Raw genomic sequence first — 14,421 nt, forward strand, 5'->3', positions numbered from 1 at the left:
ATGTGTTCAGTGGTGTTGTGATCTGTCAGGGAAACAGAAGCCCAGTTCACTATATGCATTATTTTGTTGAGAACAATTCAGTTAGATCTAGGAGCAGTACGGTTTTTTTCAAACAGTGCACAAGGCTCAATTCTGTCCTCATATACATCTGTGCAATATTTAGCCCGTTATTTTTCTCTTCACAGAATCTCTCTAAGTGTCACTTGTTTTATCCTTATAATTATTTCACTCAGTCAAAGCAGCAGTATCATGTTTTATACATCCCTTGTTTATCCATGAACGCTCTTCAAATTTTAACTGAAGGATAATACTTGCTCATGTTTGATTTTTACTGCTTTACTCACCAGCATAATGCTAGGAAGAAGCCCTGTCAATGCAGCACTATTTTTTGACTTTTTTTTCCTTTTTTTTCTTTACCTTGGAACCAGGCAATCAGCTCTCTGAAGAGTGGTGGCATCCAGTTCAAAGAGAGATGCAATGTCATTTCCATGTGGCACAGAGACCAAAGTATACATAATCTTCTCCCCTGCTTGGCGTTTCTTCTTTGAAGGAGGAAGGTCGCCGTCTCTCTGCTGATTAGGCACAAGGGTTATTTGCTTGCATCAGGGCCCATTATAAATTCTCCAATTACCTTGCGAACAAGTAATACATCTGAATTGTACCCCCTTTTTTTTTTTTTTTTATTCTAGTAAGAATGTACCATGACTGGCTTTGGAGTGTATAACACAAAGGATGCACTTTGCCCCAGGCAATTGGGGTCTCAGACAGTCGTTATAACAACAGCAGGTCACAAGCTACAGAGCGACTGTGGTACCGTATACGTTATTATTTGACACCTACAACTTCAAAGAAACTGCAGTAGTTGCAGACCCTTCACTCCCAACAGATGTAACTAAGCAGTGCTAGTTTGGAAAAGACCAAAGTTAAAAGAACAGAACTAATGAAAACTGGATTTTGTAAAGGGGGAAGGGGATTAAAAAAAGTAAGCAATTTGCCTAATTCCACAGTTTTTTTATTTAAGTTTGCTTGCTTTTTCCTCTCATGTGGTCAGAATCATAGCAGCACGTTTTCCAAACAGCAAAAGTCTGAATATCTGCTCCACCAAGATCAACTTATCTTTGGAAGAGGGGGTACACACAAAGCACCACCTAGACTGCACTACAGTCTTAGTATAGGCTGATCATGCGTTGGAGGCAGGACCCAATATAGGTCTGTGCATGTCCCCTGAAACTGGAGTTCACTCCCTTCAAGAAGCCTAGCTTTCAAGTGTCAGATTTATGCTGTGTTGGTGTCTCAAAAGAGGTGTGCAAATCTAACATGGTGATCTGCCTCCTACCACCTGCTAAAGGTCCACGGCAATTTTGTGACCCAGCACCACAAAGCATTCATCTTTAGCTACCTGCACACCTTTATCTTCACAGATGTCAGATCCTACCTTCCCTAAGCACATATCTTTGTTTAGAGGATTAATTCAGATTCTGTGCCTGTAACCACACAGCAAACAACAGAATTACTGGCATAAGTAAAAGCTGCTCCTCTAGGGTGTTGAGTTACACATATTACAAAAGACTAATAACCAATTAAGAGGCTGGCAGCCCAGGGCCTTTCACATACATGAGATACATCATAGAGGGAAAAGGAAAAGAGGAATGAAGAAAGCCAAAAGAGAAAATTCAAACACTGGAAACCTGAAGTACTATTAGAATGATTTATAGTGCACTACTAGGGAAGAGGTGTACAAAGCAATGTGAAGAGGCTAGACTGTACTCAGTTTGCATTAGTACCTTGATTAAAGCCAAACCGTAAGGGATAATCAAGGACAAAGCTTTGATTATTCATATTGCCAATTGATAAAGCAACAAAATCAAGGATGAGTGAAACTATGTAAGAAATAGCTAGTTATAATCTCAGTTCAAGGCACTTTTTCATCCTTCCAAAACATGTATTTTTTCATTATCAAGCCTAAAGAAGGCCAGATTTCAATCCCATTACTTCTAAAAACGATTGAGACAGTAGGAGAAAACAGTAAGAAAACCTCTCAGAAATTTTTCTTAGGCTTATCAAGTGATTATAGTATTGTCACTAGTTTTTGAGAGGAAAGCTTGCTAAGACAAAAGGGGAACCATCTCATGTGTCTTGCACAAGAGTAAACTCTTATCTGGCAGTCCTTACATCCTTTTATACCTTACATCCAAAAATATTAAACAAAATTGCACATAAAAACTTAACCTGCATGCAAGGATTGAGAAAAAACAGCCAAAATAGTTATGATTTCCATACACATTTTGTTTTCCAAACTCAAGATGAGACCCAAACTGGAAAGGCAGGCAAACTACAAGAGCTTAATAGGCCTGAGTTAGAGTCTAGCATCAAATGAAAATCTAATTCCTAATTTCCAAACAAATATGGAAAATCAGTTTAAAATTCAAGAGGTCTGTGAAAGGGTGAATGGCAAAGGATAGTTTGTGACAGCATCCAGACTTTTTGATATTTCCCATAACTTACATTCAAAACCAGTTAGAATTTCCCAGAAATGACCCACTCTACTACAATTTCCAGACTGAGAAGGCTGGTACACAAAAAAGCAAGACATGTCATAACTCTATGCATCGTTTTTCCTGGGGTTCTGGAAAAAAAACAGACCAAAATATGAAATCATATTCTACTCTGTGTTTTGAAGGTCTTTTTGCTCACTCATGTGCGATCATCTCCAATTGGTCATTAAGCATGAGTATATGTGCACATGTGCAGGTTTCTGTGACAGGAAGTCAAAGGCAGGTCTCCTGTGCTCAAGTATTTCAGGCTAACCACCAGATCTGTGGAGAAGTTCACCCTGCAGTTTCAGACTGACTCCACTCACTCACTGGTCTCCCCAGCAATTGTACAGATGCTACTGAGCAACAGAGCTGGCTCATCACATCTAAACCCTAGCATCCAAGCTTAGCACCTGTCAAATCAGACCTGGTATATGAGCAAGAGCTGGTTTTCTGAAAAGAAAGTCCACTTTAACAGAGGACAAGGCAGTTACAAAATGAGACCTACACAACAGCTGTACAGTACTTCGAGACTGGACTCCAGCACAAACCTTAGAACCTCCCTTATCATGTTAATCTAGGATTTCAGACACCTCACAAGCCAACCTTGATTATGCAGTTTAAGCACTAGGCAATAAACAAATGATGTAACAAGAAGTGACCCTGAACTTGACAGCTCTGAAAACAATTTCCGCAAGTAGTGCATGAGAGATAGAGTAATAGTCATCATATATGAACATACATGGATTTATGTCTAAGTTTATGTGTGACTGCAGGTCCACATGCCTGTGTGAGAGAGAGAGAAATGCACACAGACTTGTACACAAGAAGTTGTTTATGATTAATTAAATTTAGTAAGCAGTCATCAGAATCTGCACTTAACCTAGCCAGTATTGAATCAGCAGATGAGTCTAAATGAGTATGTGGAAAGAAGTGAAAGTATTAGACTATTTCAAATTAATTAGACAATATGACCAGCTCAGGAGAAGCACTGCATTCCTAAGCAGATGAAATCAAAAACACATTTGCTCAAGAAAGAAACTGGAATACAAGGAGATGCAGTCAGCAAAATTAAATTCAATGAAGAGAAGGGAGGAAAAGAACTGTAAAAGACCTCAAAAGTAGACAGAAGAAAATTCAACTTAAAGCAGTGTGGAGAGTCAATGAACAGATTCAGAGCTGTTGGCAATGTGGTCAGTACAGTCAAGGAAAGTACTCCCAGGACTTCTTTAAGAAAAAGCAGGTGAATTACATGCCAGGAGTACAGAGAAGCACAAAAATTGAGTAAAACAATATTAACAAATAGTAAATTTGCTGAGAAAAAAAATAATTTAGATTGTCCCAAAATGTTGGCAAGCTACTGACAGGTTGTTCCAAGTCGGATCAGATACATATCCAAAGGGAAGAAGTTGAATTCACTTCACTCTGTCATGCACTGGCTAAATTGCTCACAAGGATGAAGCTCACATTCATCTCCTCTTCCGCCTAGCACAAATTGGACCTACACCTTCCAAAAGACCGACCCAGCCAAATACTAGATGGTGTAATACCAAGAGCAAAGTCAGCCCCCACTGCCTAACAGAACTCAAGCATCCGTCCAGCTAGAGGACTGTTAGCTTCCCAGTCGCCAGCCTCATTCTGCGGCAGTAAAGCAAAGCACACAACTCACATACACAATGAGACTTTGCCAGGAGGGGGAACTGAAAATGCCCCTACTATACAACCAGTGGCACCAGCAGTTTTCCAGGAGGGACTCGTCTAGGAGAGAGAAGGCTGAGAATTCAAAAAAGCAGTCCTAGCTAGTGAAAACAAACAGCCATTTTAGTGAGGAGTGAAAATACTGATCCAGGCTCACAGCAAAGGCCACAACTCCTGAGCTACCACCACTGATTTGCAGTGCATCAGACCGATTTAAAAAGAAGCTTAACCAAAAAAATGGCAACAGACAATATGGTGTTTGCACTTTGAAGGGCAAATTTGCTGTAACTGAAGACAAATCCAATATTGTAATCAGAGACAAAATAATCAGATTTGTCTTTCTTGAGACTCGTAACCTAGCAGATAACCCGTCTTCACAGTTCTTAATATAATTTGCTAGTAATTGTGACCTATCCCAAATCCCCTTTATTCACTGAAACTGTGTATCATACCTAAATTTCAGGAGATTTACATGGAATTTTGCTTATGGAAAGGCCTTTCTTAGCAGCAAGAAGTAATAAGAAGCCATTACCTTTTCATTTAGAAACCAAATCCACAATTCTAATTGGTAAAGACACCTTTTGTGGCATAGAAACAGATAAGGATAATGCCCTGGTCCTGAATGAATACATTAAGCTGCACTACAGATTTCAGCAGAAATTAAATTTAATAGCAGCCAGAGTTCTGAAAATGCCTGTTAAATCCAGTACAAGGTGGTATCTCAATATGTTAACCCAGTTTAGGAGGCTCTTACAAAACCAGCATTTTCAGAGAGCGGTGAGCAGAACTCCATAGGTTAGATGATTTGAAAAATTCTATGTGAAAAGAAAGCTGAGTAAATTAATGGCCAGCCTTGCTCCTGCATGTTACAAAGCCTCAGCAGACAGCACAGCAGTTAGCCTCCTGTAACACCTTCGCTGTTGACTCATTTGTGAGTCATCGCATTTTTAGCAGAGACATCACGTTGCAATTCTGTTGTTAGGAGCCAGAGACATTCTGTAAGAAACAATGTATGCGCTTTCAGAGCTGATTCAGACCTGTGTGCAGCAGCAGAATAATAATAATGTGCCGGCATCTGTGTCTCCCCTTCTCCCCTAAGCCTATCAAGTGGTCTGACTGCTGGCTTTATATAAGCAGAGACACTGCCATTTTAAAGCTGATTTTTTTTATGCTTTTCAGATTGTTTATTGCCAGGTTAATTCCTAACAAAGCCTTTGAAAAAAATAATAAATTCCCCAAGACTATTCTACTTGTTTAAACTGCATCACCTGTCCCTCACATTATAAAATTTTAATTAAACAAACAGCTGCTGGAAGGTAAAATAAATTAATTTCCAGAGTTTATCAGAAGAAAATATCACCTGAGTTGGAAGCAAGAAAGAAAACTTTGAATTACAGAGTTGTTTGGAATTCACAAATATAGATAAACAGTCAAATGAGGTATGTCAAATAGCACCTGGTAGTCCATGGTAGAACTCTCCAATTTCTCTGCAGGAAAAGCAAACACATACCAGTCTCAATCCTAAGGAAAATCTCAACAGTAAAAGTGAGTTCCAAACTGACTAGGATTAGTACTCTCTCATGCAGACAAATGGAGTTAAGGTACCTGTACAAAGACAGCCTTTAATACAAAGGCACTAACAAATGCCAGGTTCCCAGCTGTTCTTGACACTTGCCCAATGCTTATAGACTTTTTCTGGATGCTGTACATTTCTGTGATTAGAAATAATAGACTACTTTGTAGCATAAAATACAACAATTTTGGCTTTTATGGGAGTTATTACACAGGGCACTGTGTTTTGTTGCATGATACACTAGAATCTTCCAGACTTCAAGAGACAAAGAAGCCTTTGAGAAAAATATGTATAAAGAAAATCAATTAACTCATTGCAAGGCCAAATTTTATCAGAAATAAAAGCAGTATTTCACAAGAAAATTTGGCTGGATACTCAAGAAGCAGCCCGTAAATGAGCAATGAGCCGCAGTCCAAGTGTAGTTTTGACACTTGGGAACAAAAGTCCCAGTGACTTCCAGTAATATTTGCGTTCTCCGGAGCCAAAACCTTCTCCGACTTTTAAGTCACTTAGGGCAAGGCAAAAAAAGATGCACTTAGGCAGAACCTAGGTGCCTATGCCCACTATTGCACCATGGAAAATCCTTCTCCGTTGCTGCTTCCTAAAATTCTGTTGCCTAAGCAACTGTGATCAGGACTTGTAAACCAGGCAGTCAAAATGCACAGGGAGCAAAGAGTTGGCATGAAATGCATGGATGGCTGTGCCACCTTTACAACCCAGGCAACAGAGAAGAAGTTGGTACCCTTTTACCCAACAGACCAGCAGAGAAAAGAAAAACACAGGCTGCACATTCAGGTTCCTCCTTCAGCTGATTTAAGTATGCATCTCCCATTTCCCGGCTACTCAGACTTCAAATTTTGCTGGGGTAGGTTCACTTCCACCTTCCCCTCTAGGGCAGATTTAGTTCATGGGCAACATTTCAAAATTAATTGCTTCAAAAGATGAAAAGAAAGATGCCTTTGCAGTGAATCACTTAGGCAGTCACCTGGCAGAAGAAGCACTAGAAGAAAACCATGGAGCAAAGAAAGTGTGTGCGCTCTAGGTAGTGTGCACAGTAGATACAACACTGACATACCTGGCCCTTAAAGAACTCCAAATATTATAAGATTCTTGTACTTTTGAGGGATAATTCAAAACATTGCATCATTGTAACATAAAAGAAATTCCTGCACAGGAATGTGAAGCTTTTCTGCTCAGCTGCTCAAGGCCAGAATGAAAGCTTAAAATAACCATTGCTGACTCATACTGCTTCCAACAAGACAATAAAGGGGTAAAGGATCCAAATGGATTTCTACCATGCTAAAAGTGCATGTAGGCTTGGATGTACATGGAGTTGTTACCAAATACTGTTGGGAGATCTTTCCCAAAACATTTTTCAAAAGAAAGTGCTGACTGTGTAAACTAAAATATCCACAGAGACATTAATTTTGATTATCAATCAGTTTTCATTAAATTTGCATTGGAATTACTTGTCTAATCTGTCTGCTCTGGCTTTTTAGTTGAAAACAATACCCAGAAAGATTAAGCCAAACATTTACAGAAGTCAATTTTAACATTCACGTTTAGATTACTCTTGTGCCTTCTTCAGTTCCCTCTCCAGGGAATATTTAAGTACTTAGATGAACTGGAACTGCCACAACTGGAAACTGAACCACATCTAAATTAGTATAGTGTGGTACAATAGGATTGGAACCTTGGTGACAAGGTCCTAACATTTACCCTATACACATTTTTATAGGTTTTACTTCTGACTAGCTGTTGTCTGGTTTTCTGATCTGGGCACCCATGAGGGGTTGGAGCACATTAGATACACACACCTCTGTAATGTGTATTTTTTTTTACTTTCACCCAATAGAATACAAGTTCACATGCTTCAAGATTGCTTTGCAAAGTGAATTGAAGCGTCATAGTAAATAGGAAATAATAAGGAGATTTGATTCAAAAGTGTTGTCATGATGTGAACTACAATGGTAATGCAGATGCACGTCTATGAGACGATCTCTGTTCACAGAGCAAAAGCAACCCAAGCATTTCCAAGAAAGCATCCTACCCATTCAGGTATTCTGGAACCTATCTTAATTTCCATTGGATAAGTCCAAGGGCTTCCAGTGGCATTCCAATACAAAAGAGAAACAACTGGTGGGACTTCCGTATTTTCATGAGAGAGAATTCTCACTTCTCTGGACAGTTTAGCTGTTATCACTATATTACCATTAACACCAAATACCAGGGCTGATAAAAAAAATAATGCTGCCAACTCCTACAAAAGTCTCCATTTTTACTAAAATTGCAGTCCTGAAGGCATGTGATCGTGTAAGAAGCTTGGCTTCATGTCACTAAAAATAAAAAATTCTTCCCATGTAGAAAAAAGCTTGAAAATGTGTCCACTAAAAGAATAAAAGCCAGAAGGCAAACATCAAGAAATTAAAATGAATTTTTTCCTAAGGAGATCTCAGCATTTTCAAGGCAATCTCACGAATTTGATGGAGGAACAATTCTTCTTTGGACTATTTGTTGTCTCAGTAACAATAAGATTTCCTCAGGGTTTTAACTCCACTTCCTTCACACATTATAAACTACAACATTTCTGGCCTTGCCTCATTAGGTAGAATTAGTTAGCATTCTGTTTGACACTATACAAGGCAAAGGCTGGTGTCTCCTAGGCAAAGGCCATGAGGCCTTTGTCCAACCCATGAACACTGCAGCAAGGACAACTTGGGTCATTGCAAAGATGTCATGCTAAAGTTGCCTGAAGTGTGGCAGGGCTTAGACTAATAATGTGCCTGAATATCTGCTTGCGTGTATTCAATACATGCAACAAAATGAGTTTCAGCATGTGCTAAGAGCCACACTTCACTGACAAAACATGCCCCAAAGGGGCTTGTCTCCACTAGCAGAGCCCCTGAATTGGTACTGGCACATTAAGTAACCAGACTTGCTTGTCCCTGGTTTTCTTGCTAAAGAGGGTGGTGGGTTTTGCCATGAAGTAATACACCTGATTCAAGAAGAATCAATACATTTCTTACTCACAATCACCAAGCAGAACAGCCTCCAACTAATGGCAATTTGAATAAGTTTCTTGTCATTTTGAACGAAGGAAAACTATCTGTAATGTCAGTTCTGAGTTGCACCCTAGCTTACACGAGATATGGAAAACAATTCCAATGGCTGTGACAGGTAACTAAAAAGAATGCTGTGAAGGACTTTTACATGTTGGGCTATATTCAGTTAACAATACAGTTATCTCTCAGATTACATGAAACATATAAATTTCACTTACCAAAGCTTTTCCTTCACTGTTACCTTCTGGATAGTGTGGGTTAAGCTGGAAAAGAAAAGAAGTCAAATACTATCTTGACAGCTTTTATACATTTCAGAACTCAGGTGAGATGGGTTGGTTCAGTTCTGTAATATGTATCCACCCTGCAAAAGGACAGTGGAGTATCGATAGTGGAGTATTTAGTAGCAGTATGAGAATAAAAGTGTAAGAATTACCAATTCAATTTCTGACTGACTTAGTAGGCTATGTCCTCACTTTAAAAAAGTGCATCTTGCAATCCAGCTTGTTAACTCAAGAGAGGAATCTCAAATAACCAAAACCAAAAAGAATGATGGAGAAAGCAAAGATAGTTACTAATCTAAACACAGCAAGTTACATTCACCCACACACTTACACATGCAACCACTTCCTGGATTGACCTTGGGCAGATATATTAAGATAAAAACTAACGTGCTTCATGCCTACTGAGATTTCACAGGAAGACAGTGAACAGAATAAACACATCTTTGAAACAGGAATGGCAATGCCACTGTAGACAAGTGTTTAACTATCCTGTGATTCTGCTTAACTATTATTAGCGGGGATAATACTTTCTATGTCATACCAGGATTATCAAGCATTAATTAATAACTGAAGTAATATGAGAAGCTTGGTTGAAAGACACTATATAATAAGTATGAAGTATTGCTATTTAACAGTGTTCAATATAATTTTACTTTTGACAAGGGAAATCTGTAGACTAGAAGATGAGGGAATATGTAGGCAGATACATACTCAAATAAACATACACACATACACCCACACACTGGCTGCACACGAAACCTTTCAAGATTTGACTTACATAATGAAACAATTTTGCCTGAATATTTACCATATTTTCTGACACAGGATATGCCTTCAAAGCATTGAAAATGCCAAAGGGAAATTATTAGTTATACAAGGCATGTATACATCTTAACCGATAACTACAGTAATTTTCTTGGCTTGAATTTGGTGTTACCAGCATGGTAGAGTTAGAGTCAATTGCACGGGGCAAGCTGTACAAATCCCACTAAGGCTTTTCAATATCACGTCATCATACATCTAACATTACAAAGACAACTATTGCGAAGAGTTTTTATTAAGGATATAAGGCTTTTATTATATTAATACTGTATTATTTACACCCCTTCACCCTCAAAATTCCATCCCTTCTCCCTGTCATGAGCTTGCAGAAAGGGTAAAAATGTTTAGATAGTCCTAAAATTGCTGAAAATACCTTCCCTCTGTGTCGTGACTTGATATGCCAATACAGAAATGACCAAAGATTTATTCTCCTATCTTTGTTTCAGTATTCGCACTAGTGCATTGTGTTACCCTCACAAATATAATTCAGAGAGCCTAATATCCTCCCTACATTGGCACCTATCCCAAATCTTGCATTTTGCTCCTCAATGACACTCTCACATAATCTCCTGCTGCCCAGAGATGCTGTGGAATCTCCTTCTCTTGAGGTATTCGGAACCCATCTGGGTGCAATCCGGCTGTACACGAACCTCCTTTAGCACGGGGCTGGACTCAATGATCTCCAGAGGTACCTTCCAGCTCTGACCATTCTGTGATTCCTAGCTCCAACTACCACCTACTCACACAGTGACAGGAATGGGAGATGAACACTGAACAACAGACAACTAGAAGATACACATGTACATACATGTATGTATACATATATATGTAACTTTTCACATATTTTTCGTTTCTTCTTAAGTTCTCACACTTCTTCCAGCATTACTTTTGCTCATCTGACACCTCAGAATAACTCTAGTTGCCCATTCTAACAGCCGAGCTCAGCTCTTTACCTTTGGTCCTCCATCAAGAAGAGAGAAACTTAACAGGCAGTGCCCCTCAGCCACAGCCACACACAGTGGCCTTTCAGCACAGAGGCAGAAAAGGTACAAGAAGGGTAAATCCAATCCTACCTTCAGATTCTGCTGGTTGTAAGTAAACAAGAAAAAGTCTGGGTCATCTCGGGTTTGTCACTAGATTGAGCACAGAGGATCATGCACTGATGACTAGGTCTTCAAAAAGAATAAAGCTGTTTCATTGAAGGGCCTGAGCAAGTATAGTTGTCTACTCGGTATGAATTTGGCCTTGAATATGGCTATTCTTCAGCTGTATGCTTTCAACATAATGATGCTTTTTAAAAAAAAAAATCCTGCAACAACAGGAGAAACCTGGAAAATCTCTTCCACGCCACTTCTTGCCTACTTTTAAAATGACTAAACAGATTGCCCTCAAATTTCCAGAATAGTTCATTTGAGGACAGAGGCTGAGAGAGACAGAAGGTTCAAATGAAAAATAAAGTGCATCATAGAATCATAGAATAGTTTGGGTTGGAAGGGACCTTAATGATTATCTAGTTCCACACACACATCCCCCTGCCCATGGTCAGTGACATGTGACACTAGATCAGACTGCCTGAGTTCCCATCCAACCTGGCCTTGAACACCTCCAGAGATGGGGCAGCCACAGCTTCCCTGGGCAGCCTGTTCCAGTGTCTCACCACTCTCATTGTGAAGAATTTCCTCCTTGTTTCTAGTCTAAATCTGCCCCTCTCCAGTTTATAGCCATTGCCCCTAGTCCTATCACTACAAGCCCTTGTAAAAAGTCCCTCCCCAGCTTTCTTGTAGCCCCTTTCAGGTACTGGAAAGTTGCTATAAGGTCTGCTCAGAGCCTTCTCTTCTCCAGGCTGAACAACCCCAACTCTCTCAGACTGTCCTCGTACCATCTTTAATGATGTTTATTCTTGCCCACCATAACAGAAAAAATAAAACTAAAAAGATGTTGTTTAGAGGAAGTTTAGAGATGCTGATGTTAAACAGTAAACACGGTGGAGTGGAGTTTAAGGGCTGATGCTCATGGCCCCATTTTTAGCTGGGCTGAGCCACTGCCACTTTCATTTTCATTCTAGCTGAAGCTGTTGGTGCTGAGCATCTCTGAAAATCAGACCATTAGCTATTGTCCCATACTATATTCTCCAAGTAGAGGGGCATAAATCATGTAGTGTTGTATGTCATATTACACCTGTTCTGAGTCATTTTCAACATCCACATACAGCAGAATGAGCTAAGGACACAGTGACAGTCTTAAAGACTCCAAAACCTATTGCTTTTTCTGATTGCCATAAGATCACTTCCATGTTCTTCAATAAGACTCCAAAACAAAAGAATCCTTAAAAATAATAACATTAATTTTTTTCCTTGTTGCTAATGAAATCAAGTAAAATTCTTTGCAGGTGTTTAAAGACTAAGAGCACTATGCTAAAATAGGCCTCATTTAAGCTCAACCAACTTCAAGACTTTTTTGTGTCCTTGGACATGTTGAAGTTGCAATGTTACTGAAGTACAGTTTATTTCCATAAAATGCCTCTGGAAGGTGCACGTAGTCAATACACAGTAAGAACACAATGCATTGTAAACTGCAGAGCTCAAGCAAGTGTGACTGCATAAATCTTTATTGTAATAGCTTCACTGTGGGTTTTTTTTAGAGTTTATCCCCAACAGCTCCTTTTCCAATGCAGAATAATCCAGAAATCCTAACTCTTTGCTGCTTGTTTTTCAAGAAACTTAGGTACAGCCATTTTTCACCTTGTCATGGATGGGAGAGAGAAAGGTAGCACATACTTAGAGTTCAGCTTCCTCATGGCTGAAAACTAAATATCAGAGACCTTGAAACTTATTTCATGAGACACTATAAAAACCAAATGCTCACCCACTATGTGAGGCTGTATAGCCTGACCACCTGAGCAACTGGCAATCACTACAGGGTAAGGGAGGTGCAATCTACATCAACTAATTCAGACTGCATAAGCAGAGAGTAACTAGGGAAGGGCAGAGGAGAATTCATATCAGTGAAGCGGTGAACTGGCTACCTGATAGTAGTTGTGCTCATCCCTCACTCCACAGCCACCTAGAAGGCCAGCTCTGTTGTGGTGAGTTTGCAGTTAGGCAAGGCTAAGGAAATCAGCTCTTACGGCTCCAATGACAATAATTTATGACACTAAAAATACATCATCTTTTTCATTTTCTTATACATATGAACCCAGACTCATCTCTACAAACCCTAAACTCCAGAAAACAAGGCTACTGCCTCAACTTTCTGTCCACATCACAGCACCATGGAAGACATTACCACAGAATCATAGAATCACTTGATTGGAAAAGACCTTTGAGATAACTGAGTCCAACCATACCTGTCCACTACTAAACCATATCGCTGAGCACTTAATCTACCTGTTTTTTAAGTACCTCTAGGGATGGTGACTCTACCACCTCCCTAGGCAGCCTGTTCCAGTGCCCAATAACCCCTTCAGTGAAGAAACTTTTCCTGGTGTCTAATCTGTACCTCCCCTGGTGCAGCTTGAGGCCATTTTCTTTCATTGTATCACCCGTCACCTAGGAGAAGAGACCAACACTCGCATCTCTACAACCTCCTTTCAGGCAGTTGTAGACAGTGATGTGGTCTCCTCTCATCCACCTTTTCTCTAGGTTAAACAACGCCAGTCTCAGCCACTCCTCATAAGACTTGTTCACCAGCTTCTTCACCAGTTTTGCTGCTCTTCTTCAGACATTCTCCAGAGCCTCAATGTCTTTCTTGTAACAAAAGGCCCAAAACAGAACCCAGTATTCAAGGTGTGGCCTCCCCAGTGCTGAGTACAGGCGGAGAATCAGTTCCCTGGTCCTGCTGGCCACACTGTTTCTGATACGAGCCAAGATGCTGTTGGCCTTCTTGGCTACCTGGGCAGAGATGCTGGCTCATATTCAAACAGCTGTCAACCAAAACTCCCACATCCTTCCCTGTCAGGGAGCTTTCCAGCCACTCGTCCTCAAGCCTGTAGCACTGCACAGGGTTGTTGGGTCCCCAGCGCGGGACCTGGCAAGGACCTTGTTGCATCCTCAGTGCAGGACGTGGCCTTGTTCAACCTCTTCCCATTGGCCTCACCCCTCTGTAGAGCCTCCCTACCCACCAGCAGTTCAACACTTCCTCCCAGTTTGGTGTCACCTGTGAACTTACGAAGGGTACATTCAATCCCCTCATTCAGGTCGCTGAAAAAGATACTGAACAGAACTGGACCCAGCATCAAGTCCTGGGGACTTGATGTAACCAGCCTCCAGCTGGATTTAAATCCATTTACCACAACTCTTTTGGCCAGGCCATTGAGCCAGTTTTTAACCCAGCAGAGAGTGCGCCTGTCCAGGCCAGTGGCAGCCAGTTTCTCAAGCAGAATATTGTAAGGAACGGTGTAAAAGGCTTTACTAAAGTCCACGTACACAACATCCACAGCCTTTCTCTCATCC

General features: G+C 40.3%; 1 protein-coding gene across 2 annotated transcripts in view; it reads right to left on the minus strand.

Moving 5' to 3' along the window:
- Positions 1–14,421, minus strand: part of ITPR2 (inositol 1,4,5-trisphosphate receptor type 2) — a 998,050-nt gene that overhangs the window by 919,343 nt on the left and 64,286 nt on the right. For both annotated transcript variants that reach the window (XR_011337952.1, XM_069863516.1), the window contains exons 10-11: positions 9,086–9,130; positions 418–572 (exon numbers count right to left, since the gene is read on the minus strand). Coding sequence is in view for 1 of the 2 variants with exons in the window: in XM_069863516.1 (XP_069719617.1) it covers positions 418–572; positions 9,086–9,130 (200 nt within the window). In the remaining variant the exon portion in view is untranslated. The remainder of the gene's footprint in view (positions 1–417; positions 573–9,085; positions 9,131–14,421) is intronic.

Source organism: Phaenicophaeus curvirostris, chromosome 1, assembly GCF_032191515.1.
Source record: "Phaenicophaeus curvirostris isolate KB17595 chromosome 1, BPBGC_Pcur_1.0, whole genome shotgun sequence".
Classification (NCBI taxonomy): domain Eukaryota; kingdom Metazoa; phylum Chordata; class Aves; order Cuculiformes; family Cuculidae; genus Phaenicophaeus; species Phaenicophaeus curvirostris.